The sequence below is a fragment of the Hippocampus guttulatus genome, chromosome 9, assembly GCF_054856545.1.
Source record: "Hippocampus guttulatus isolate MCC_2025c chromosome 9, RoL_Hgut_1.0, whole genome shotgun sequence".
Classification (NCBI taxonomy): Eukaryota; Metazoa; Chordata; class Actinopteri; order Syngnathiformes; family Syngnathidae; genus Hippocampus; species Hippocampus guttulatus.
The window spans coordinates 1,415,464-1,443,456 of record NC_141269.1 but is presented as its reverse complement, the minus strand read 5'-3'; the positions used below and the strand labels follow the sequence as shown (position 1 = coordinate 1,443,456).

Sequence of the window (27,993 nt, the reverse complement as noted above, 5' to 3'; positions counted from 1 at the left end):
TTATAAAAATATGTTTATTGTCATAATTTGTGAACCTCACATATAACTTCACATACGGTGGAAAAATGCACTTTTCTTTATTTAACAGTGAACACAAAGTCCAAATTGGGATGCGGCTTACTCTTGAACGGTATTTTTCTGTCCATCAAATTGTTGCGCTCTCCATGTCCTCTTTTCTTCTCATGCTCTCCTTCCTGTCACCACCCCGATCAGGAGCCAGATGTAGCCATCTTTTGATTGTCACATCAATTTCCTGGTCTGAGGCCCAAGATGTTAGGCTGTTAGGTCTCACAGCGGCTGTAAGAACTGTAAGAAAACAAGAATGGACAGTGTGTTAGGAAAACAAACATTTGTACATGTCATGAACAATGAATGGTCAGTAAAAATAACCCCTGAAATTTCTTATAATAATAATAATACATTTGATTTATAAGCGTCTTTCAAGACACTCTAGGACACTTTACAACCAAAACTAATCGAGGTGTGACGGTGTGGGGCGGAATATTTGCCACCAAAAACTAAACGTGAATAACTTTTAAATAGTTTATACTGAATTTGAATTACTTGAATTGAAGGTCAGTGGCTCGGATAGTGGATGGATTTGTATATTTTTCTCTGAATCATATTGAATAACTGAATCTGAACTGTCCAATCTGAATTTGAAACGATAGACTTTTTTTTCTTTGAAAATGTATTTGATCCTCACTGAAAATTTAAATCTGTTTATTTTCATATTCAGTCTTACAAATGCAAAAAAACGTTTTTTTCAACATCAGATTTTGTTTTTGAATTGAGGTACTAAGTTTTAAATTAACTTTATGGTCAAGTATGAAGTATCCGGTTTGTATTGCAGCAAACGGAATCAAAGTTAATTTCATTGTATTTCAGTGCAGAAAGGGTTCTTTTTGGCAGCACCTCTGACTGTTCAATCACCTACATTTTTACAAGCGATGTGTCGGTCGCGAACGAGCCGATACAAAGAGGCCTCTTTGAAGTGAACGATGAGCCGTTTTTAGCCGAAAAAAAACGACCATGTATAGTAAGGCGTTTTTCGACGAAAAAAACGACCATGTATAGTAAGGCGTTTTTAGCGGAAAAAAATGACCATGTATAGTAAGGCGTTTTTGGATGAAATTTTTAGCCGAAAAAAACGACCATGTATGGTAAGGCGTTTTTAGCCGAAAAAAACGACCATGTATATATAGTAAGGCGTTTTTAGCCGAAAAAAACGACCATGTAAAGTAAGGCGTTTTTAGCAGAAAAAAACGACCATGTAAATTAAGGCATTTTTGGACGAAATTTTTAGCAGAAAAAAACGACCATGTATAGTAAGGCCTTTTTGAAAGAAAAAAACGACCATGTATAGTAAGGCGTTTTTAGCCGAAAAAAACGACCATGTATAGTAAGGCGTTTTTAGCAGAAAAAAACGACCATGTAAACTAAGGCATTTTGGGATGAAATTTTTAGCCGAAAAAAAACGACCATGTATAGTCAGGCGTTTTTAGCCGAAAAAAACGACCATGTATAGTAAGGCGTTTTTAGCCGAAAAAACCGACCATGTATAGTAAGGCGTTTTTAGCCGAAAAAAACGACCATGTATAGTAAGGCGTTTTTGGACAAAATTTTTAGCCGAAAAAACCGACCATGTATAGTAAGGCGTTTTTAGCCGAAAAAAACGACCATGTATAGTAAGGCGTTTTTGGACAAAATTTTTAGCCGAAAAAACCGACCATGTATAGTAAGGCGTTTTCAGCCGAAAAAAACGACCATGTAGTAAGGCCTTTTTGGACGAAAAAAACGACCATGTATAGTAAGACATTTTTGGACGAAATTTTTAGCCGAAAAAAACGACCATGTATAGTAAGGTGTTTTTAGCCCAAAAAACGACCATGTATAGAAAGGCATTTTTGGACAAAATGTTTAGCCGAAAAAAAACGACCATGTATAGTAAGGCGTTTTTAGCCGAAAAAACGACCATGTATAGTAAGGCCTTTTTGGACGAAAAAAAATGACCATGTATAGTAAGGCGTTTTTAGACGAAAAAACGACCATGTATAGTAAGGCCTTTTTGGACGAAAAAAATGACCATGTATATAGTAAGGCGTTTTTAGCCGAAAAAACGACCATGTATAGTAAGGCCTTTTTGGACGAAAAAAAATGACCATGTATAGCAGGGGTGTCAAACTCATTTCACATTGTGGGCCGCATATGGCCTCGGTAGATGTCAAGTGGGCCGGACCATTAAAAATGACACCATACTATGCTGTAAATAACCAAAATAACATGTATATGCTTTGTTTTGGTCTAAAGAAGCACAAGAATACTAGGAAAATGTTGAAATTTAATGAATATATTTTTTACAAAACATTTCATGGACCTTAGATTTCCTTAGACAAATATGCAATTTACTTTTATCATTCACATATATGCATTGCAGCTGATCCCATTGACTGTACAAAGGCACCAAACCTTAACAAGTAATTGGTATTGAAAAATATAGTAATGCACTTTTAAGATTAAACGAGATTTATAAAGAAAGGAATTTTTAAACCATTTACACGAGCATATAAATTCTAAATGTAATCCGTGCCTACACCTTACAAACTAAGGAGAGTGCTATAATATGTGTAATATTATTGATTAATATTATTGATAGCGTCTGCTGTGTTGGGTCTGTCTCAGTGACAGACTGAGGCTGGTGTTGTCTTCTTCTCTGATCAAAACAAGGTTGTCTTTTTCTCTGATTAAAACAGTGTGTCCCCCTAGCGGATATTTCATGAATTGCACCTCATTAAAAATATTCATTCCGTGTCTTTTATGCATTTTTTCACTTTTAAATTATCCTGCGGGCCTGATCAAACCTCCTTGCGGGCCGTATGTTTGACACCTCTGATGTATAGTAAGGCATTTTTGGACGAAATTTTTAGCCGAAAAAAAATGACCATGTATAGGAAGGCGTTTTTCGCCGAAAAAAAAAGACCATGTATATAGTAAGGCATTTTAAGCTGAAAAAAAACGACCATGTATAGTAAGGCGTTTATAGCCGAAAAAAACGACCATGTATAGTAAGGCGTTTTTAGCCGAAAAAAACGACCATGTATAGCAAGGCGTTTTTAGCCGAAAAAACGACCATGTATAGTAAGGCATTTTTGGACGAAATTTTTAGCCCAAAAAAAATGACCATGTATAGTAAGGCGTTTTTCGCCGAAAAAAATGACCATGTATAGTAAGGCATTTTAAGCCGAAAAAAACTACCATGTATAGTAAGGCGTTTTTAGCCCAAAAAAACGACGGGTTTAGCCGAAAGACACGACCATGATTAATAAAAAAACACAACTCTGCTGCTCTATGTGGTGCTTTGGCTCAGTGGTAGAGTGATGGAGTGCCACACCAGAGGTTGAGTGTTCAATCCTTGGTTGTTGCAACAATGTCTACTCTTTAACCACCATATACAACTTATTTGAGGAAAAACACCCAAAAATTTCGTCCAAAAATGCCTTGCTATACATGGTCGTTTTTTTTGTCTAAAAAGCCTTACTATACATGGTCGTTTTTTTGGGCTAAAAACGCCTTACTAAAAATTTCGTCCAAAAACGCCTTACTATACATGGTCGTTTTTTTTCCGGCTAAAAACGCCTTACTATACAAAAGACGACTTCAATAACCCTTACTTACCATGTTGGTCAAGGAAAGAAGGGATATGATTGCAACCTCTGGGGATTGAACACCCAACCGCGAGTTTGGGACATCATTTCTCTACCCCTGAGCCAACCCATCACAATGAACCTTTGGGTTGTTTTGTGTTTTTCCTCAAATAAGTTGTATATGGTGGTTAAAGAGTAGACATTGTTGCAAGAACCAAGGATTGAACACTCAACCTCTGGTGTGGCACTCCATCACTCTGCCACTGAGCCAAAGCACCACATAGAGCAGTGGAGTTGTGTTTTTTATTAATCATGGTCGTTTCTTTCGGCTTAAAATGACTATACATGGTCATTTTTTCTGGCTGAAAACGCCTTACTATACATGGTCGTTTTTTTCGGCTAAAAACACCTTACTATACATGGTCGTTTTTTTCGGCTAAAAATTTCGTCCAAAAATGCCTTACTATACATGGTCGTTTTTTTCTGCTAAAAACGCCTTACTATACATGGTCGTTTTTTTCGGCTAAAAATTTTGTCCAAAAATGCCTTACTATATTTGGTCGTGTTTTTTGGGCTAAAAATGCCTTACTATACATGGTCGTTTTTTTCGGCTAAAAATTTCGTCCAAAAATGCCTTACTATACATGGTCGTTTTTTTTCGGCTAAAAATTTCGTCCAAAAACGCCTTACTATACATGGTCGTTTTTTTCGGTCAAAAACGCCTTACTATATATATATATATATATATATATACATATATATATGGTAGTTTTTTTTCGGCTAAAAACGCCTTACTATACATGGTCGTTTTTTTCCGGCTAAAAACGCCTTCCTATACATGGTCGTTTTTTTCGGCTAAAAACGCCTTACTTTACATGGTCGTTTTTTTCAGGTAAAAATGTTGTCCAAAAATGCCTTACTATACATGGGTGGGGTTTTTTTGGCTAAAAACGCCTTACTATACATGGTCGTTTTTTTCGGCTCAAAATTTCGTCCAAAAATGCCTTGCTCTACATGGTCGTTTTTTTTTCTGCTAAAAACGCCTTACTATAAATGGTCGGGTTTTTCCGGCTAAAAACGCCTTACTATTCATGGTTGTTTTTTCCCCCGCTAAAAACGCCTTACTATACATGGTCGTTTTTTTCGTCGAAAAACGCCTTATTATACATGGTCGTTATTTTCGTCGAAAAACGCCTTAGTATACATGGTCGTTATTTTCGTCGAAAAACGCCTTACTATACATGGTCGGTTTTTTTCGGCTAAAAACGCCTTACTATACATGGTCGTTTTTTTCCGGCTAAACACGCCTTACTATACATGGTTGGTTTTTTTCGGCTGAAAACGCCTTACGACACATGGTCGTTTTGGATGTGTGTGTGTGTGTGTGTGTGTGTGTGTGTGTGTGTGTGTGTGTGTGTGTGTGTGTGTGTGTGTGTGTGTGTGTGTGTGTGTGTGATGAATGGAATTCCGCATCGGTGTGCAATTGTAAAACAAGGCTGTGTGTTGAAAAAATAAATCTGAAACTGCATTTAAGGGTGGCTCAATCCTGGCTGGTTTGCCAGAGTCAAGCCAGTGCCTCCTTTGCCACTCCTGGGCCGTGTTCGGCCCAAATGCATTATGCCAGTGCCGACTCAAGGCCAGCTGTGTCAGCTTCATGCCGAATCTGGGCCAGATGCCTTTGCTGAATGGGTCGAGGCGTCTCTTCCTTCCTCCGCCGGCGTCTTCTCGCTTTCAGCGCGTTGGACGACGGCGTCGCCGCGCCGGCACGTCCGTCTCACTTTTCTCCCGACACCGCACGGGCGGCGGCGCGCGCTGTGTTCTTTAAGAAGCGCCGATTTATTGAGAGCTTTCCCGCAAGTGGCTGGAATGCGAGACACCGAGCTTTTTTTTTTTTTTGTACAATCTCCATCGCCTTGCTGTTCTGTCAACCTACCGACGAATTAGCCGACAAAGCAAAATCACATTCCACCAAACCAACGTGTCTGCCAACCAACTCACCGACCATTCAATCAAGCCAAGCGCCAAGCCTGCTGACCTACCGACAGGCCGACCTGTTGTCCCTTCTAGCCAACCACCACTTTGTACCTGACCAAACTACCAAGTCCAATTGATTGATGGCCCGGAGCGATGGATCATTTGGCACTTGAGGTCCTTTGTTTCCATCCTCGCGACCGATTTACTCAACCAACCTCGTGGCCTGCTTGATACTATGCAAAGAAGCAATCTACCGTGACCTAACTTTCCATCTTAAAACTCATTCAGTACCAGCCGATTCTGGACCAAGTCTGAAAAGACGTTTAAAAACGTCTTTGGGAGTGAATGAGTTTCAAGCAACCTCGTGTTTTTTTTCTTCTTCTACGTCTTGATCAACCTATCCATTTGTCTGACATACTTGTGCTCCATTTCCTACGCCTGGGTGAAAGGAGCTCAACGTGCACAAAATCCACAACTCCCCAGCGAGTGGGTCTGGCGTGGATCGACAGTACAGATTGCTTCGCTGACCCGCCGACCAACCGGAGTGAACGCCATCAAACCCATGAGAAACAAAAGCGACAATCAACAAGCACAATTCTCATGTATCTCTTTGCCGCGAGCGTGCGCTACGCTCGAGTTGTTGTGATCGCTCGCGTCACTCTGCTGTCAGGCTTTGGTTGGCGACGCCTCTCCTTTTTTGCACGAGGATGCCGGCACTTCGGGCGGACCTCAGCATGTGTCAGCTTCTTTCAAAGCATTTTGAAACACTCAAGGAGCGGAGCCTCAGACAGACGGTGGACATTGAGTTGATGAACTCGAGGTGCAAGGTGAGAGAATCAAGTGGGAGTGGGTGGTGGAAGAAAGTAACGGTGCAAGCAGGTCAAACGAATGGCACACGGAGTATAAAAAGAAATGACGCAAAGTAACGACACCGACTGAGCGAAGGAACCACAATCAATCAGACTAGAATAAGAGGTAACATATTTGGTCACGAAATGAAGTCACATCACCCAGTCTCATGATGCCAAGTAGCACCGCAAAGTCACAACAAAGAGTAACGCGAGGAAGTAACGTCACCAAGTAAAAACGCAAAGAGACAAGAAGACCAAAGAACATGTACAGGTAAGTCAGGCATGAAACTGACAGGAGGTAACGCCGCCAAATGAGGACACGAAGAAAAAACAAAAAAGCGAAGGCAGGAAGTAACGTCACCAAGTAACACTGCAAAGTAACGAGACAGACAAGAAACAGCAGCAACAGGAAGCAGCGACACAATGAAAGTAAGGACACACACCAAAAAAAAAAAAAAATGACGTCAAGTAACGTGACAGCATGACAGGAGGTAACGAGCGGCGCGACGGCACAAAGTCACGACAGAACCTGGCCGACCAAACGACCAGCGGCACATGCGACCGACAGACCCAGAGTGGCCCCTCCCACCTCATTTGCATCCCGCGCTGGCCTGCGCCTCAGTGAGGCGGCGTGACGGAAATAGCGCCGAGGATCGCGTGCTTTGTGGAACGCGGCTTTCGGCAGCGGAGGAGACGAGGTGATTCATCACGTTTGCATTTGAATTAGCGCGGCGGTGGCGCGGACCGCCGCATTGTGACAGCGCTGCTATTCAACAGCGTCTTTTGCCCTCGGCGACAAAGCGCTGCGCCTGTGCACGCATGCGCAGGCGCAACTTTTCTGTTCTTATTTCAGACGCGGCTTAGTCAAGCACTACAAATGGCGATGTCAAGTCTGAACGACGGAAACCCTGCTGAGGTGGAATCTGAAGGAAAAAATCAAACGTGCGATCGTGCGGGCAAGGTCACCTGTCGCGACGGCGTATCAGTCGCATTAGCGCTCAAGAACGCTTCAATCCAAGAAGCCGGCCTAGGGAGCTTTCGCTCAAAAGTGGCCCTCAAAAGCGACAAGATGAATGTTCACTGTTCCCTCGCCTGGTGTGCATACAAACCAGGCGAACAAGCGTCTCATTAGCGACTTCCAAAGAATCTTCTTGAAGTTTTCATTGCAATTCAGGAGCCCATCGGAAAAAATGTCAAAATGGCCAAAACGGGTCCAAGAGCCTCGGCATCTCTCAGGCAGACTTGCGAGTCTCAAATTGCCGTTCCGTCACAGCAAAACAAGAACACAACTGATTTCGCAATGCTGTGGCCAAGAAAGTTTTGGTCGCCGCTTCGCGATCTTTCACTTTGGAAGGCAACAGTAAATAGCGACAGTGCGAAGGAACGTCGGTGCGACTTCATGCGGTGATGGAACAACAGGAAGTCGTGATGTCATGACACAAAGTCACGGCATGATGTAACGACACAGGAATGTCGCCGCATTAACTAACAACAGGATGCGACTGCGCGATGGAGTGACGAGAAGTAACAACATGAAGTAACCACGGTGCAGCGCAATGGCAGAAAATACAGACGGCAGGCAACAACGCAATGCTCAGTAACGGTAAAAGTAACCGCGCCGAGAAGTAACGGTGCGGGGTGACGACGCAAAGTGACAACGGGAAGGAGCGACGGCAAGTCACGACGCAATGTGACGCCACCAAGTACCCTTACGAAGAAACAAGATGACACAGTACTGTGATTTCAAGTGGATAATACACGATTTTTAGCACAAAGTAACAACAAAACGTACGGAAAAACAAACGCAATATAACGACGCACAACAACAACAAAAATAGAGATGTAATGTAATGACGCAAAAAACGGCGCTAAGTAATGGCAAAGGCGGAAAGGAAGTGACGCTCCGGTGTGAAGTCATGACACGAAATAACAGCACGTCGAGTATGAAAACAAATGCCGCTAGCGCGTGGGCATGGGATGCTGCCTGGAAGCGGCAAGCAAGGCGGGGTGAAAATAAGCAAGCATGCTTGAGTCCAGTGGGGCCAAGAAAATGAGAACTAGCGCAGCCATTAAACAACACGGGAGGAAGTGAAACGCTGGTACCTGCGTACTCGCTATTACGTTAAAAGTCCTGAAAGCACCACAATCCAATTAAGCACATTGCTTTCCTCTGGACTTGTTTATTTGTGTGTTGGATTGCTCTCATTTGCACTCGCTGAGAAAGTAATGGCACACATTTATCACGCGGATGCTCGACAATATTTATTTGGGGTTTAAAAAAAAACAAAGACAAAACGACAAACGTTTTAGCCGGCAGGTATTACAAATGGCCGCGATGTGACACAAAAAGACGCGTCGCGTCCTTACGTGCTTTTGCCTCATCAACTCTCGTTGGAAATTGTCGTCGCGGGCGCCCGACTTGCAGCTACATGAGCTGTGCTAATTGGAGCTAACTTAGCATAACTGCCGTGCCTACGTAAAATGTTGGTGTCGATCGCAGATGGAGCGGAGCGACTCCCTGGACACACGCAGCTTTTGCATCAATTGTTGAGCGGTGAACTCCGGCACCAAAAGAGCGACGACGGATGCGCCCAGCTAGCACGCGATCTCCGACTCGCGGCCTCGTGATCATCGACAACATGATTCTATGGGTGAGCATGTCGCCCTGGGGGAGGTCTATCTATCTGGTAGCGTTTGCTGTAAAAGTGCCCAACAAACGGACTCCAGAACGCCGCCTGTTGACTAACCGGCGCAGCGACCCGCCGCCGTGACGCGTTAGCGAGCCCGCCAACGCGCTAATGCCATGATTAGCTCTCTGTGAGTTCATTAACTTTACGAGCGGATGGCACAGCGACAGGAAATAAACGTGGCTTACGAGTCAATTGTGGGTGCAAGCTGCCGTTTTTTTTTTTCTGTTCCAACAATGAGCCACCTGCTCCCCTTTAAGTTGGATGCTAGCGAGAATGTGCGTGCACATGAGTCACGAGTACATGTGTGTGTGCCGGGTTATACCGCTCGCAATCAAAACCTAATTGACAACACGGTGAGAGAACGTCGCCTTTGGATGTTGGCTCGGGTGCTAATGCTAATGCTAACGCTGCGTCATTGCGACCCAAACCTCAAAATCCCTTCAGTACATTTGAGAAGCGGGTTGCCCCCTGGTGGCCATTACCAACCACGCAGGCAGGGAAAAAACAGGCGAACGATAACCTACACGAACAAGCTCGTTTTTTGTCTTCTTTTGTCCCAAAGCCCATTTGGCCTCGTCGTCGTTCGCGTTTGAACGAGTCCCCGGAGCCACGTTTGTTTGAAGCGTTAATTCGTGAGCCGGCAAAATGCCTTTCAGGAGCAACGGCGGGCGAAATAAAAGACGACTTCAAAACAGCCGTCCTCCTCTGCGCGGGGAGCAATTGTTCCAATTACGCCACCTTTTGTCTTTTGCCGCGAGGATGTGAGGCTGTTGCCGTGGAGACGCTCGCACCGTTGGTAGGCCGGCGATGGGGTGGTACGGGAGAAAAATGACATCGGCCTCAAATAAATGACCATTTTGAAGGCTTTCACAAATTGCATTTTTCACATTTTTGCTTGGGAGTGTTAAGACGGAAATGTTGAAAAATTCAGCCCCTTAAACCAATTTTAGCGAGCGACATCACATTTGGGAGGCGTGCCTATCATGACTAGACCCACCAAAAAATGTACAAAAAAATAGGAGCTCATTTTGACCAATTTTCCAGGGGTCCTTTTCAAACAAAAGTGTCACAGAGATTTCGATCAATGATTACAAAAGTCAACTATTTAAAACATTTGTGCTTTCCTGCCTTTACGTTTTGTTTTTTTCTTTGTGTGTTCACTATTTGATTTTTTTCTTTTTCTTTGTCGAACACTGCATTAGTGGCCAAAATGAATTACACTGTAATGCCATATACCAGTGGTGCCAAAGTGCATACGTATTGTACGGCGCCCGCTGCCAACATTTGGCGCTCAAGTTACTACACTGAAATGACTTTGCACACTTTGACAGCCGTGTCACAGTTGCCGTTCCGAGAGATCATTTTTTAATAAACCAGGTTCACTTAAGTGTGTTGTTTTATCTGACAAAATCGCAACTGTGGTTCTGATGTCACTTTTTCTCTTGAAACCAAAATCTAGAGAGGAAAATAGCGTCCGGTAGAAATTTAAGTATAAAATGTTGATTTTTTTTTTTTTTAACCTTAAAAATGTCTTTTACCACATTATTCGATCGCTGCAGCCCTAAACTTAATGCTTATTTGTCGCGGTTTAAAACGTTAACGTCAAGTTCACGAACGGCCACTAAGTGACGAAGAAGCCACTCAGTTGCGCGTCGTGATTCCAACAAGACAATCTTGAAGGCGTTGACAAGAGAGTTGACTTTCTTGTTTACTTTTGCCGGATTTATAACTGTTATTATTTTTCCACGGTATTCAGCGGCGGACTAATGAGGCTGGAAATTGCTTCTACCTTTTAATGAGACACCCTCGCTGCGGCGCGTCGAACCTGGAGGCGGCGTGGAGGTGGGGGGTGGGGGGGGTGGGAAGAAAAACTAATCGCTTCATTTAAAACGGACCAAACAGGCAGCAGCTTCAGCAGCATATGTAGCAAGAAGTGAGTTGTCGTCAAACGGCAACTCATTACCGCTCCAAATTTAGCTGCTAAGCGACACGACGCTGAAATAACCGGATGAGATCAAGCGCCTCGGTTCGTCACGGTATTAAACATGTTTGACGTCGACTACTCGGAGACGGTCACGCTCGGCAGATTCGCGCATGTACACTTCCAAGAAAGTCATACCCGTGCCACCCAAGATTCGAAAGCAGGGGCCCTCGAGGGCCCTTAGCCAGCGCGGTTTTACATATTTTCCACAGTTGTTAAGTTGTCTTCAAGTGCTTTCAAAATACAGCCGAGTTGAGTAAAGCATCCCAAACGTTAAGTTCGATTCTCGTCCGTTTACGTTTGGTCGACTGAACGTTCAATACAATACAATACATCCTGATTTATATCGCGCTTTCGCAAACAGCAGCAGCTGTGTGTAGCTGTTCGGGAAACTTTTTTTGCCAAAACCCCCTTACGTTCTTTGATTTTTACGAAAGGACTTTAAAAGCTCAAATTATACCCAAAGAGCATGTTTTCATTGACCATTCCGATGCGTCTTGGATGTATTTACAGAATGCGCACGGCCTTGAACACTCACAACGGTCTTTGATGCTTCTGAAAACACGTACGTTGCGGCCACTGAACCAACGTGTGTCTTTGATGCTAAAAAAAACAAAAACATCCAGAGGCTGAAAAGAAAAGAGTACGCTTCACGGCTACGTGAAATGCGCGCGCGCACTCGCGTGTCGTCGAGTCGTGACGAGCAAGCGAACAAGCGCCGAGCGGGAAACACAAAGCGCGGTCGTCTCCCGTTTTCGACCGGGCGCAATGGCACAAACTGCTTCTTTGGCCCCCTTTCTTTTCTCAATCTTTTTTTCCAATCGTTCCTTCGCGTTTCTCTAATTGGTCTTCAGCTGTCAGGAGGGGGGCCACGTCGCGCCGCTCCGAGCCAGCCAATTACCGTCTGAGCGCGGCCCTCCGTGCCCCCCCCCCCCCCTCAGACAGCCGGCGCATCGGCGGGGAGCGCCCCTCGGCACCCGCCCGCTGACGGACCAGGTCAAACGCTGCCCCCACCGTTTGCCTTCCCCTTAACGGATCTGACAAACAGGCGGGACCAGAGGGGTCTTCAGGGGGAGGCCGGAGGAAGATGTGGGGGGGAGGGGGGGGGGCTTTGCCTGTCCGAAACAAACAACAAAAGTGTGAGTGGCGACTAATGAAGAGCATTAAACGTCGGGCACGGCGGCGGACGCCCAAATTTGAGGCTGGGAAACGAGACGTGCCACTAAAGAAGCCTCGCAAATATGATGTCAGCTCTCTTTTTGACTCGGTTAGCATCGGCTTCGGGGGGGGCGCCCTTACCTCATCGCCGTCAAAGACACCCGCAGGGGAACCTTGACTCACAAGCTGAATTCATTCTACACATTCGGTTGATTGAGGAAACGCTGTGTTGTAAATGTACACAAATAGTAACGTTAAGAGACAATGGAGATTCTGATGTTTGGAAAACACATTCGGTTTCTTTGAGGAAGACAAAATGTGAATTGTTTTTGATGTTTAAAAAAAACAACAATTTTGTTGGTTCTTTGATGAAGTTATTTAGGTTAGTTCCATCCATCCATCCATCTTCTACCGCTTATCCGGGGCCGGGTCGCGGGGGCAACAGCTTTAGCAGGGAAGCCCAGACTTCCCTCTCCCTAGCTACTTCTTCCAGCTCTCCCCGGGGGATCCCGAGGCGTTCCCAGGCCAGCTGGGTGACATAGTCACTCCAGCGTGTCCTGGGTCTTCCTCGGGGTCTCCTCCCGGTGGGACATGCCCGGAACACCTCACCAGGGAGGCATCCAGAAGACATTCTAATCAGATGCCCGAGCCACCTCATCTGGCCTCCTCTCGATGTGGAGGAGAAGCGGCTCGACTCTGAGCCCCTCCCGGATGACCGAGCTTCTCACCTTATCTCTAAGGGAGAGCCCGGACACCCTGCGGAGAAAACTCATTTCGGCCGCTTGTATCCGGGATTTCGTTCTTTCGGTCACGACCCATAGCTCGTGACCATAGATGAGGGTTGGAACGTAGATCGACCGGTAAATTGAGAGCTTCGCCCTTTGGCTCAGCTCCTTCTTCACCACGACAGACCGATACAACGTCCGCATCACAGCAGACGCTGCACCGATCCGCCTGTCGATCTCTCGCTCCCTCCTGCCCTCACTCGTGAACAAGACCCCAAGATACTTAAACTCCTCCACTTGGGGCAAGATCTCTCCCCCGACCCGGAGGGGGCACTCCACCCTTTTAGGTTAGTTGAAGACACCAAATTTCTTCTGATGTTTTGAGGAATATATCCATTAAGTTCGTGAAGGTGTCAAAATTGTTTTGGAAATACGTCATTGCGTGTTAAGTCTGTTGAAAACGATCATGTGTCTTTAGGGGTTATAAAAATGGACTTTGATGTAAAAAAAAAAACAACAAAAACAAGGCGATGAAGTTCGGTTTATTGATCGTGCCCGTTTTTTGCATTTTTTTAAACAAAACAACACGAGGTTTGATGAAAAAAATTGGAATAAAATTTGTTTGTGGTTAGAAAAATGCATGTTAAATTTGATCACGACTCCAAATAAGCCTTTTATGTTTTTGAAATCGATAAATGTTCTCACTGAGAGCATTTGGATTTGTTTGACACGAGGCGGCGGGCGTCCGATCGCACGCAGGAAGTCGTTCCGTTGCCGTGGAGAGAGAGGAAGGAAATTCCTGCGGGTGGAATCCGTCCGGTTCAACAAAAACGCAATTAGGATATGAAACTCGCAACCCGCCGACACAATCGCATTTGAGGTGCCCCCGCGGACGCACGCCGGCCTCGGCCTCGCTCGTCATAATTAACATTTCAATGAGGTTTGCTTCTCGAATTATTCCGGAAAGGTGGGTCTCTCTCTTCTAATATGTTTCTCCAAAGAATTGCCAAATGACTTCCAAAATGATCTTCGTAGCCTGGCTTACCTTTGCAACTCATAATTAGCATCAAACTTTATGTCATTACGACATCGGACGGCGTCGCTAAGGAAACACTTTGCCCGGGGGGAGCTAATAAAATAATTTTGGGGATCATATTTACTGGAGAGTAAAATGTATATTTGAAGCTTACAAAACTGTACACATCGGGCTCATTCGAGTCTTTCGATTGCCTGAGGCGCATTTAAAAAAAAAAAAAAAAGTGCATTTGGTTCACGGAAGACTCAAAACTGATGACGAAAAACTTTTCAGCTCCTTTATTTCGCAAAGTTCTCTTTCAAGTTGACGAAAAATGTGTCTTCGGTGTGTGCTCGAGTCTCGAGAATGTCTGAAATGTTGATAAAAATGTCAATTGTTCAATTCTTTGATGCGGTCATTGAAGAATCAAAAACTTCGTAGAACTGTTTGCGGAAGGCGAAAGTTTTTGATGTTCGGTGTTTAAGAAAACGTACTTTAGGTTCTTTGAAGTTTGATGTTGATGAAAATGTAAGCGAAGATCATGACAGATTGTTCCGTTTGTACTGTACTTTCTGTCCGTTGAAGAATCAAAATTGTTGACGAAAAATAGTTCGGGATGAAAATGGACGATTCGTCAGCGTTTACGAAAATACACTTTGGGTTTCAAAAGTGTTTACAAAACCGCATACGTTCCCTTTGTTGACTACGCAACCGCGTCTTTGCGGTTTACAATCGTGCAAGTTTACGCTATGCAATTTGGCCTTCACTAGCTACCGAAAAAATATTTATTTTTTATTACGAGTCAATCCTGCCTTAAATTACAGCATGACGGGGGGGGGGGGGGGGCAAGCGATGTTCCTCGTGGGTGGCTGTAAAAAGGGCCCCGAAGCCGACTGCTATACACAAAAAGTCCATCGAAAAAAAAAATACCCCATTCCGTGTGATCTCGACCGTCACTTTTACTCAGCGACTTCATTTTAATGAGGACCGTGGAGGCTTTTTCCACGCAAGAACCAAAGAATCGACGCGGTTGAATTCAAAGAGGCCGGGACGTGTAACCTATGAAATACGTATCGACGTACGCAACCAGTCGATGCTATGAGAAGCGACACGCTAACGAGAAGGGTTGAGGCCTGAGAGGGAATATTCGGAGCTTTCATCTGCGAAGACTAACGACATGCTTAATTGAATTAAGCATGAGCTCACGCTAAAATAATAATAGATCGCGTGCCGTTTGGTTCATGTTTGGATTCACGTTCACGTTACGCTACACGTCTTTTCTCTCCAAAATATGTAACCAATGGCAAAATGGCTGCCGGAGTATCCTTTAGTCAGGAAACTTTATTTATTTTTTTTCTTGGTGGGGGGTGGAGGAGGTACCAACATGATGAATCCAAAGCGCCCTATCAGCACTTTCTTGCCAGCTACACTAAAGAACCGGCGTGTGTCTGCACTTTCAGACACACAAATATCTTTGATTACTTGCCAATAACTGAACAAGTCCAGCAATTTATGGACCGATTCGATTTGAAAGTGGACTGATTCGATTTGACTCAATGCAATCATGATCATCATAATGCAAATACGACCCCCCCACCCGCCCCCACCCCACTAGCTAAAAGGTCACAATCCTATTAAGTCTTTAGCAACACAAAATACATGTGCTTTTCATACTAATATATATAATGATTATTTTTTAGCATTTTCTCTATTCTATGATTCCAATGTTAATAAAAGAATAATATCGACTAACATTTTGGGGTGAAAAAAAACAACAGCACACGTTCTGTCACTACATTGAAACAACAACAAAAAGGTTCTTGGTACACACTTTGAGAATTCTTTTTTCCTGCACAACGTGTGGCTTCTTGCTCTTCTCCAACGGCGTTGAATGCCTTACGCTGCAATGCCACCTGCTGGCCGAAAGAGACAACTGACCCACCCCTCCCCTCTCCAATTAAAAAAAAAAAAAAAAAAACACTTCGGCACTTGCTCATGCACCACTCTCATCGCTCATCAGGGGAAATCAAAGTATTTTAAATATTTCAAATAATGCAAACAAGCGAGGACAAAAATCAAGTCTTCTAATTGGAGCGGCTATTATTACCATCGACCCTATTTTGATTTGGATTTTTTGCCCAGAGCCAAATTCAATTATGCATGAGAATCTTTATTTATTAAGACTTTCATTTTGTGCTCCGCCAGGTTTCATCTGCCCTTTTTTTTTTTTTTTCCCGTTTACCTTCGAGGCGGCTGATTAATTGTCGCATAATGTTGGCTCGCCTCGTTAAGAACGTCGAGCGAGTTTGTGCGGGACTTCGGCGGTGGAGACAAACTTTTTCGATGAGATGGAACCGACTGTAATGATGATAATGAGAATAATTTCAAGCCGCCGGCGCACCTCCTTCGTTGGCGCGCGGAAAAACTTTCAATCGAGCGCGCTTCAGAAAGAGTCGGCCTGCCACGTCCGATTATCCGACCTATCGGGTGTCGCAGACGACTTTGCCGGCGTTTTTTTCAATCAGCTCCTCCTCCCTCGGAGGACGCGTCTGCAGACGCCATAAAAACGGGGAATAGGCCGGATGCATCCTGGGATGGAAACATCATTCGGAGCGGGCGGCCCGTTGAAGCGTTCGCGAACGCTCAACGGCGGAGCGCTGTGATGAATCAATCGCATTTTGTTTAGTGTCATACAGATTACTTTGTGTCTGTTTGGGGTGGGCAGGGGAGGGGGGGTGGGGGAATTGCAATTATTGTCTTGCAACAGTGCGCAAATGGGGGAGTGCCGGGGAGTAACTAATTACGTATAATAAAATGTAATCTGATTACAAAAGTCGATGTGATTGGAGTGTAATGCGCGATGTGAAAATTTTGAAGACGCGCTGCATTAGGTCAACAGTGGATGTTTTTCCACATCTTGTTCACAGGATTCAACAAACATTGTTATTTTTTTTAATGATGCATTCATATTTCTTCATTATTAAAAAGTAAAAAGCGCCGATATGTTTAGTTCGGCAATAAAAGACTTTTTTTTTTGACATGAAACATCCAAAGGGGCCTGTTGATGAATTCATTCTGGACTAACAAATCTCATCTGTCATAATTGTGTTTTTGTTTCCGAGCGTACGGTTGACTGCGCTGCGCGGGGCCGCAAAATCCACGCGAAAATCAACTTGGAAGAAGATTACGTGACACAGCCTCAATATGATCAACGCCCTAAAAACAAATTACAAACAGCGGCGAGTGAGTCACGGCTTCCGTTGTTTCTCCCCGCAATTTCGTTTATGTAAGAGGGTTTCGACTGCAGCCATTTTGTTTAAATGCGACCGTTTGTACATTAAAAACGCTGTTTGAAAAATGAAGCAACAACCCTTTTCTTTCTTTCCTTTTTTTGCAACTTTATCAGGGACGAACAAAGAACACAAGACAGATTATGCCATCTTTGAGAGGGGACAATCTGCTCAGTTTATTTAAAAAAAAAAAAAAAAAAGTGTGGACCGGCGCTGGGCGATATGACCGATAAGTACATCACGATAAAAGGATTTCATACCGCTCGGTTTCCTGATTTTAGCAAAGGCATTTTCATATCGATATCGATCACGTGTATCGATCACTCCGGGAAAAAAAAAAAATCCCATTTGTGTACTGTTAGTGGTTGTGAATAACTTTGTCCAAAACTAGCGATGGGTGCATGCTTCCAAGTAGCGTATGTGGACAGCAGAAACAAATTTGCCGGCGATTTCTTGCATAGTGTCGCATTTACTTTCCACGTCTTGCTACGCTGTTGGTGTGCGGCTGCGTGTCGAACGTGCAGAAGAACCTGAGCGCTGGCGTCTACACGAGGCCCACCGCCGTTGTCGAGGGGCCCGCCGGTGACGTCGCCGCCGCCGCCGCGTTGGCGCCTCCTTTCGCTCGGTGCCGCTGGCCGCCTCGCCGCCGCCCTCCGCCTCCTGATTTGAGCTGCCGACAGTAAAAGAAACGCGCTCGTGACATCATCCGGGGGGGGGGGATTCATTGACAAATAACTCATCGATTAATTAAACAAGCACATTTTCGACAAGCTCTTCAACATTTAGGGACCTCGCTAAACTAAAAATATAATAATAATAATACTCCTAATAATAATTGCTGATGGATAGCGAATGTACACTTACAGGAAGCGACGCGGCATTGGGACTGGGCGGTCGCATTTCCTCTGAGCCATCCTTGAACATTTTTTTGCCGGCTAGCATCTTGGCCGCCTGCGTGTTGACGGACTGCACGAGCTGTAAACGCCATTTTTTTTCTTTTTTCTCGTCAGCGTTATCGAGCGCGACCGCCGGCGTTGGCGCCACGACGGCTAACCTTGGTGATGGTGCCCACGGCTTTGGTGCGGCCCTCGCGGAATACCAGCTTGTGGTCGCAGCGCAAGTACTCGGGCGTCTTGATGAAGCGGAAGTGGACGGCCGCCTTGTCGCCGGTCCGCAGGCAGTCCTTGCTCATGGTCAGGATGGTCGCAGTCTGACGGACGCTGCCGCAGTGGACTGACGGCCGGCGGGCAAGGGAGAAAAAAATTGGAGTGTGATTCCAGAAGCGGCGGCTTTGCGGTGGCGACAAAAGATGGAGAACATTTTCAGCGGGAGTCCTGAAGCGATGGCAAAGGACGTTTGATTTAAGAGGCGGCGGTAAAACAGCAGCGGCAAAGACGGAGAAAATTGACATTGTGCTTCCGTAAATGGTGGCAAAGTGGCGGCGTGCAAAGAATGCAAAGAAAGATTGGTTCAGTGCTGAAATAAGTTTGGGATTTTTCATTTTACACCCTTTTTTTTTTTTCCCCGGAGCGTGTCAATTCGTTTTTCCAATGGGCTTGTTAATTTGTATCTTTTTTTTTTATACAAGTTATCAAAATAACGACACCTCAAACAAATCCCGCAAGCTCAATGTATGAAATTAATTGAAAGAGACCAAAACAAACTTCTCATCCAATCGCAGTTCGTTTTGGTCAGTTCTTTTTCACGTTTAGTTTCAAGTGAGTCCTCATTTTTAAACGCACTCAGTTTTATTTTATTCCTTTCACAAATTGTCCCCCCCCCCCCCCCCCCCCCCGGTTTTGGCTTGTTTTCATCAACTATAATAACCTTGGTGTGATTCCAGAAGCGTCAGCAAAAACGGAACACGATTTTGGCGTGAGAAAGATGCGCGGCGTTTTCAGCCCGATTCCGGAAGCAGCGAAAAAAGCCGAAAGAAAGTGGCGGCGGTAAAGACGGCGACATTTCTCCGTGTGATCGCAGAAGCGCAGGCAAAGGCGACGCGGTGGAAAAGAGCCGAGTACGTTCTCGGCGGCGGCGGCAAAGAAAGAAAACATTCACCGCGAAATTTTGAACGGGATTGCGAAAAGCGGCGGCGTCCGAGCACGCGGGCACTCACCCATGGCCTGGTAGCGCGGTGATATCGTGGTGGGGTGGTGCAGCACCAGGATCTCCGCCTCAAACTCCCAAGTGGCCTGCGGCATCAGCTTGGGGGAGACCAACACCATGCCTTTCCGTATCGACGAGCGCTTGATCTAAACGGCGACCGAGAGGCGTGAAAGTGGAACGAGAAGCGCCGCCCCTTCTCCCAAACGTGCCCCGGTCACCTTTTTGAGCGAAAAGGACGCGGTCTGCCCGCCGCGCACCTCCTTGACGGGCATCCTCTTGCGGTGGATGGACTTGACGGCGATCGGGATGAAGGCGCCCAGCGGGTCGGGACCCAGGAGGAGCGTGTCGTTGAGTCGGATCACGCCGCGTAACGTGGTGCCCGACACCACCGTGCCCACACCCTGGCCGCAGACAAGTCGGGCGATGGAGAAGCCAAACGCAAGCGCAAAAACGGTCCACTCGAGCAGGACGATTGATTGTCAGCTCACACAATCAGAACTATGGCGGACGCTTCCCGTGAATGTTTTTTTTGGGGGGAAAGGGGGGTTTCGGGCACCCACCGGTACGGAATACGTGTCATCGATTTGGAACTCGGCGGGCTCGTCGTCGTTGAAGGCGGTCCTGGACGAGAGCAGGTTGAGGAACATCTTCAGGAGGTCCATGTTCTCGCCCGTCACGTTGGAAATCTGGAAGATGGGACACATCCTGCCGGGGAGGCGAGTTCAAGACAACAGCGGCCCCGTGAAACAAACGCATCCTGGCCATTCTACGAAACGGTGACGAGACGACGCAGCGCCAGCTCACCGCTCCGAGCTGAAGTTGGACGCCGTGACGATGACGTCGTCCTTGTTCTGGACCAAGACGGGAATCTTTCTGCAGCCGGGTGACTTCAAAAGCCGCTGGAGCAGTTTGAGGGTTTCTGGAGGCAAGCCGTTGTTGGAGATGACAAAAAATATCTGTTTTTTTTTCCTGTACATATTTCATATACTAGTTTCTGGTGTTCGACGTCTTTTTTCCATCCATCCATCCATTTTCCGAAGCGCTTGATCCTCACTAGGGTCGCGGGGGGGTGCCGGAGCCTATCCCAGCCGTCTCCGGGCAGTAGGCGGGGGACACCCTGAATCAGTTGCCAGCCAATCGCAGGGCACACGGAGACGAACAACCATCCACGCCCACACTCGCACCTAGGGACAATTTAGAGCGTCCAATCAGCCTGCCATGCATGTTTTTGGAATGTGGGAGGAAACCGGAGCACCCGGAGAAAACCCACGCGGGCCCGGGGAGAACAAGCTCTGAAATCCAATCATTGTATTTTATTAATGTTGGGTTTGATTTGCAACTTCAAGACGACATTTCGATTTTTCTTTTTTTAATCTCACGCCATTTTTTAAAAAAGAGATTAAACTACCGCATTCTACCAATTACGGTTGGAAATAAACGCACACGATTTTGCCTGTTGATGTGTGTGTGCGTGTGTGTGTGGGTGGGGACAAAAAATATTAAAAAACAACAACAAAAAAACTCCACGACAAGACGTACCTTGCAGGATGTTGGCGGGACACATGTCTATCTTGGTGACCACCACAAAGACGGGCACGTTTAACGCCAGCGCCAGACCCAGGTGCTCTTTGGTCATGCCAACGATGCCGGCGTTGCTGCCCACCTGCGGGAAAATGCAGGAGTGCTTTGAATAGTTCAGCTTCAAGGGCCACATTTGCCCAAAACAAAAATGGACAAATGACTCACAGATGAGCTCACATGCTTGTTTTTTTTTTTTTTTTTTTTTAAATAAAGGAAAATTAATTCAGTAATTTTTTTTTTAAAAAGGTTGAAAAGCTTATCTAAAATGTTGAGTAGAAAAAACCCGCATTAACTTATTCCATACATTTACTTTCAATAAATCACCCAATTTTTCAATGAAATAAAAAAGACACATTTTATTGTAAAAAGTGTCTATTTTTGTGCCACTATTTTTGATTTTATTGACTACAATTAATCCATTTCCAAATGATTTCATAAGTAGTTCAGAGAATGGTTGGATGGAAATACATCAAAATGTAAAAGCCTTGATAATACAATTTACAATAAAGGAACGAATTTAAGAAAATGGACCCCCATCTACTCACAGCTCGGCACACGCGGAGTTGCTTCATCGCAGATTTTTTTTTTCTCAATATTTAAAAAATATTTGGCTTTGTTTTTTCCTGCCCCATTTTCATGGAAATCACGTGTTGAATGTTTCGCAGCCTTTCAATGCAATTTAAACGATTCTACATGGAAAAAGGCGAAATCGGTGCAAGAAATAAAGAGAACTCTCTCGCTCACGTAAAATCCCAATTCAGACTGGTAAATTCTCAGCGGGCCAGATTACGGAAGCAAGTGGGCCCGCGGGCCGTACTGGGGGCACAAGCGCGGCCTCACCATGAGCATGCAAAAGTCGGGTAGGTGTCCGGTCATGCCGAACACCGTGGTCTTCAGGTACTTCTCGTGGCCCGCCAGGTCGATGAAGGTGATCACCTTGGAGGACTTCTCGCAGATCTTGGTCCAGTCCAGGCTTCCGCCGTGGCTGTCGGGCTTGTTGACCACCTGGGGGAAAGGAGACGGCGCGCGGTGACTTTGTGCGGGGCGTGGAACGTTACCAGGGCGCTTCGTGTCCCGCGTGGACCGCACCTGGCCCTCGTGGTCGAAACCCAGGATGTCGTTGCCCACGCTGCTGGTACGGCCGCTCTCCATCTCGTGCTTGTGCCTGAAGAGCTTTTGGCGCGCGAAGCCACGGCCGTTGTCCAGCTCGCCGTGGGTCAGGACGCCCAGCAGCGTGCTCTTGCCGGCATCCACGTTGCCCACCACCGCCACCCTGGACCCGGGAAGTGCAATTCAAGTTGTGAGTCAATTGTGCACAAAAGAGGGAAAGGCCAACTTCCACCCGACAGCATAACTAAGAGCAGCTAAAGCCCACCTGACTTCCAGGAAGTCCTGCTCACCCACGCGGCGGCGGATGAGGTAGTCGAAGATCTTGCCGCCCACCTCTGTGCGCTCCCTCAGCGGGATGAGGTCGGCCTCCACCTGCTCGCACAGCGATTGCACCGTGGCCACCGACGCTTCCATGTCTCTGTCGCTCAGGCCGTGGTCGCCGCCGTCTGAAGACCACCACATGAAAATAAATAAAATAAAATAAAAAAATCATCAATCAAGTTACATTTGATCCTGTACGGCATTCTTACCTGAGCCCATTCCAACCACAAAGATGGTCTCGCCGCAGCCCTCGTCAAGCCGTGCCCGTAGATGTCGCTGCAGTGCGTCGTACTGTTCACCTGTCGGACTCACCAAGACCATCTGAAAAGTACAAATAGGGAAAACGATGCAAAAAAATAAATAAATAGATAAAAATTCAAACATACTTGGAATCAACTAGTAGTGTTCGAGAAGAAAAGTTGTACTATTATCAAAATATATATATTTTTTTGAAGTTTCACAGAGAGTTCAAGATCTATCTATATCACATTTATACATAAATACACCATACCCATCAATCAGATTAAAAAATATGAAGATGCCCGTCTTTCTGTTGCAGGCTTCTCACTTTATATTGTACTTATTTAAGTAATTAAATACATTTTTTTGTGAGTAATATAGTACGCGGCAGGTCAGGATGACCAAAAATCATGGTAAATAGTAAAAAGGACACAAAGAAACATGGTTGTGGAAAAAAGGTTTTATAATGCTTTCAAGCTACACTAGGTTTGACAATTTTACAACAAAAATCTGGAATTAGTTGGCGTGGTCATACATGCAGCTAGGTGTAGATTGAATCCAATATATTCGAGAACAAAATAAATGATTTTTAATGAATGTTTACGAGTTTATCGTTTTGTTTTGGAAGGGTTTTTTTTCTGAGTGTCTCTCGTCACGTCTAGCACGGGGTGCCCCTTCTAAATTAGCGGGTTCGGGGGACGTATCATTTGTGTCACAGCATGAAACGTGTATGTATATGAGAAACCATTTTACAAATCAAATCATAACTTTTTAAAAAGTAGATGGTATAAAGGGAGGCCGACCTTGTTGCTTAAATCCAAAACTTCCGCGGATTGGCCATCGGTGCCCTCGCTGTCCTCCAAGCTTTCTCCCTCGCATGCATCGTCGTCTGCAGCGGCGCAGAAGCCCCGATCCGGGGCGAACATACAAGCGGGCACAGTACATTCGGCGGCTATCGTTGCTGCTCCCGTCGTCACGGACGACGCCATGATATGTCTATGACAAAAAATAATAATAATACTAATAAGAACGTGGAAAGGACAAAGTTGAGACAAGTACACATCGGCTATTAGCCTTTAGCCGGTACTCGGCTAAATACTTGGTCAAGTTCAGTTCAGGTTAGCCAGCGAGCTAATGTTACACACAAACATAAACACACACATTCTTTCAACAAGTTCAACCTTTTTAAATGGCCTCAGAACATGTCAGCTGCCTAAATCACACTGATCGGTGTCCAAACAGTTGATGAATCGACTTTTAAGTTACATTAAACTACTCTCTTATTGAACAGAGGAATATTAATTTAAAAAACAACACTGGTCGCTACCTGTTTTAGCTCTAACTTGTTGGTTGTTTATTAGCTTGAGGTGATATTCTGTGAGTTGGCTCTAAGGCACGCCTATGGTAAAATACGCGCACATTATTGGCTGAAATATCTTTACGGGACGCCCACCGCACTGAGGTCCAGCCAATGAGATGTGCCAACTGGTACGTGATGAAAAAGGAAACTGATGACAGATTTTCACAAGCGTGCTTGACAGAAGACAAATATATTTATGTAGGGATAATATTATTGTTAGTAGTAATAATAATAATAATAAGAAGAAGAACGACAGGAAACTAAAAAAGTAAACGCCAATCACAAAATGGACACGGGAAACGGGACCATTGGGTGACGCCCACCATATTTGAGGTTCGGCCAATGAAGTGTGTCTGGCTTTGTCCGTGATGTCATCGACAGTTTCATTTTTCATTACAAAAAAGGACAATCCGAAATAAAATATAGTTTAATCTTTATATATATATATATTTTAAAAGTAATTAATAATAGCTCATTTTGCCTGATCTTGAAATGGTTATTCTTGCTGACATAGCCTGCCGATGTATTTCATTGACTCAAACCCAATAGTGTATGTATTGTAAGCATATTTTTACTGACATTTTTTCCCATAGTAGGTGTCGTTGGCATGGAAATGTTTTACTATCCTGCCCCTTCCTGCCCCCATCACCTCCCCCACCTCCTCTTCCCGCTTCACCTGGGTTATATAAAGATCAGGACCAGTCATTGGAGTCTCTTGTCACTCGAGGCACGACCCGCTCAAGACCCAAGCCAAGATGGTAAGTAGTGCACTAATATTCATTTCTCATTGCTATTTCCTCTAAATGTTCATCTTGATTTTGGAGTCAAAACAAATTACTTTTCCATTTCAGCGGCTCTGGTTAAGGTAGTAAATGTTAATTTCTCACTGCTGACGCTAATCTGAACGGTTCTTTAGTTTTGTAAATCGTTTTTCATACCGTGGAGAGTCTCAACTATTGAATTGACAAGAAACAGGAAAAGCTCATTGTAATGAATTGTAATTACTCTCATGCAGACGACTGCTCTTATTTAGTAAATGATAAACGGGCGCCTCTTTATGCGGTACAGCACAGCAAATCGTATGTGTGGGTGTGGGCCAGGATGTGCGCGAGATAGCATTTGACTTTTATTGATGATGTAAAAAGCAAAACTCAATCAATCAATCCATCACGTATATAAATAAATATTTTTTCTTTTCATAAGCATGGAAAGATTCTGTCAGTAATGTGCATACAAATGTAATATCGACAAATATGTACGTGGAGTGCGGATGGTTTATGGTGAGGTGTGTCTTTATGGCTTTCTGTGGTGAGCACATATGCGGTGTCCAAACAGACGCTTCCTGTTGCCAGAGATGATTATGCTGTGACCTGGTTGATCATCAACACTGACGATAAGAACGTCTCGCGTAATCATTAGCGGAAAGTAGAGTCGTATTGTTTCACCGAACAGGCAGCCATTATGTCAACTAATAAGAATAGCGTATATGTCTATGACGTATGATACCATGTGAAAAAATACACACCATCAATCTGTCCATCCATTTGTCCACCCATCCATCCATCCATCCGTTTGTCTTTGTCCATCGCAGAAAGTCCAGAACATGACCTTCAAGGAGGGGCAGGAGTTCAAGATCCGTATCAAGCCCAAAGATGACTGCAGCAGGTCAGTCGCTCAACCAATTTACCCTCTCGATGTGCCTGCTTTTTGCCATTTAGTTTTTCACGGTGACAACACGTCAACCTCTCGCAGATTCTCCATCAATATTGGCCACGACTCGGAGAACATCGCGCTGCACTTCAACCCGCGCTTTGACGACAGCGTCGTCGTCTGCAACTCCATGTCGGGAGGCTGCTGGGGCGAAGAGCACCGCGACGGAAACCTCTGCTTCTCTCGTGGCGAGGAGAGCAAGGTATGACCCCCCCCCCCCCCCCCGGCTCCCCCCGGCAGTTCTTCAACTCTCAAAATATGTTGACCCCTGAAACCAGCTCGGCCACAGGGGTTGTCCAAGTGATCATTTCAAAATGTAAACACCGGCAGATATTTATAGAAATAAAGTGTTGCATATTGATACGTATACAGCATAGGTATTGTGAGAAATCATTCGCATTGTCAGTGTCTTAACACGCATGATGATCATTAATTATTCATAAAAACATGGCATGTAACGAAAGTTCATTTCAGCAAAACGGTTATTTCAAGTGTGTATCAAAGGGGAGCCCTTCGTACTGGTCACTCGCCAAGAAGTAGCTCTCTGTTCCGAAAAGGTTGGCGATCTCGCCTTAGATCGAATGAATTAGCATGGTTCAAACGCTAACAGTTAGCGACTAGCGTCTCATCATATTCAGCGCCTTTCCAAAATACGAGGACGTTCAAGGATGCACGAAGTTAAGGAAGGAAGCAAAATCTGAGCTCTTTAATGACTTGTCGGAGGCTAGCTTTGCTAACATAGCATTAGCAAACAGCAACGACGGCGCACACTTTTCATTTTAGTTGCTGGACAGAAAGAAGTCAAATGTTCTCATATTGTACTGCATGAATTTAGGTTCAGATAAATGGGGAATTAAAAGGGCATTTTTACTGGAGCAACTTTTTTTGTTTTGTTTCATAACCATTAAGCTGCTGAACTGTGCTTGTGATGAAGGGTTTAAAGACACTCTTCGGTGTAATTGTAGTTGTTTTATTTGTCTTAAAAGCCATTCCCAAGATGAAGCCTGTGAGTGGATCAGGTCTTCGGTACTGCCACTATGCTAGGTCAACAGCTACATAATCACACGGCGCTTTATTGGGCCATAAAAAAAGCCGTTTTAAAAGATACAGGGGTCTCGCTTAACATTTCAAAGTCCAGTAACCGCTTTTTTTTTTCCCGTCTTCCAGTTCTACATCAACTTCAACTACGAGGAGTTCTATATCAAGCTGCCCGACGGCTCCATGATGAGCTTCCCCAACCGACTGGGCGACGTCAAGTACAAATACTTCGATGTGGGCGGCGACGCCAGGATCGTCGGCATCAAGATCAAGTAGAGATTGGCTTCATCCGTCGCGCGACGGTCGCTTCAACGTTAGCAAACCTGTACGTGACTCCTCATCATCCATCCTGGCTCTCCTAGAAAGCTTGGAATGATCTTTTTCACCTTGGAGTGATCTTGGCATGACAAAAAAAAAAAAAAGAAGCCTCGAGAAGGAGCTAGAAAACAGCCTGCTTCGATGGTCAACGGGTTTGCGAATAAATAGGATTAAAATGGACAATGTCTTTAGTTTTGTGCGCGCGCACGCACGCACACACACACACACACACACTATTTTCCAAGCTCTAAAGCAAAATTTCATTTCAGGGGATAACACACATACAAACAAAAAAGGGAAAAAGTTGGAAAAATTAGCTGAATGTTTTAAATGGGGAAAAACTTTGGAATGTCTTGAGGGGTCCACACTACAGTATACACACTCACTCACACACACACACACACACACACACACACATGAAATAACTGCTTGTGCAACTTGAAATTTAAACATAAAGGGTTACATTACCTTCTATTACATTCCAAATGGGATTAATATTATATATATATATATATATATATATATATATATATATATATATATATATATATATATATATATATATATATATATATAATGGTCAATAGAGAGGTAGAAATGTGTCGGTTTTGTGCCTGGTTTGGCCATTTTGGGCTAATTTTAGAGGGGGGGGGGACTATTTGGGGAGTCTTCTTCTGTCAGAAGGCAATTGCGTGTGTGTGACATAAAACCAAGACCAAACAAAAAAAAAAATCCAATGGGCCTGTGAGATAATTAGCAGCAGGACTCTGAAGAGTGGGAAGAGGCCGAGGAATGTAACATTGCGTGACTACATTTTCAAAAAGAAGAACGTGTGCGCGGCCACGTGGGAAAGCTAAAAATAATACCAAATATAAATGATC

The 27,993-nt window shown here is 44.8% G+C and overlaps 2 protein-coding genes across 4 annotated transcripts; one reads left to right on the top strand and one right to left on the bottom strand.

Annotated features, from left to right (window-relative positions):
* Positions 1-24,084, bottom strand: gtpbp1l (GTP binding protein 1, like). Of its 3 annotated transcripts, XM_086120416.1 has the most exons (15): positions 23,868-24,016; positions 23,490-23,682; positions 22,656-22,767; positions 22,391-22,571; positions 22,105-22,288; positions 21,856-22,020; positions 20,974-21,097; positions 20,239-20,353; positions 19,995-20,139; positions 19,653-19,835; positions 19,445-19,580; positions 18,383-18,561; positions 18,193-18,303; positions 17,859-17,998; positions 1-306 (listed from the first exon to the last, which is right to left on the bottom strand). In XM_086120416.1, exons 2-14 carry the CDS (start codon positions 23,673-23,675, stop codon positions 17,873-17,875), a joined length of 1,947 nt encoding a protein of 648 aa, XP_085976542.1. In that variant the 5' UTR covers positions 23,676-23,682; positions 23,868-24,016; the 3' UTR covers positions 1-306; positions 17,859-17,872. The 3 variants fall into 3 exon arrangements, with proteins under 3 accessions (XP_085976542.1, XP_085976540.1, XP_085976539.1); XM_086120414.1 differs by lacking the exon at positions 1-306 and having other exon boundaries at positions 17,470-17,998; positions 24,014-24,084; XM_086120413.1 differs by lacking the exon at positions 1-306 and having other exon boundaries at positions 17,470-17,998.
* A 669-nt stretch (positions 24,085-24,753) lies between these two features.
* Positions 24,754-27,295, top strand: lgals2b (galectin 2b). Its single transcript, XM_086120417.1, has 4 exons — positions 24,754-24,804; positions 25,638-25,711; positions 25,799-25,958; positions 26,924-27,295. Exons 1-4 carry the CDS (start codon positions 24,802-24,804, stop codon positions 27,068-27,070), a joined length of 384 nt encoding a protein of 127 aa, XP_085976543.1. The 5' UTR covers positions 24,754-24,801; the 3' UTR covers positions 27,071-27,295.
* Positions 27,296-27,993: the final 698 nt, after the last annotated feature.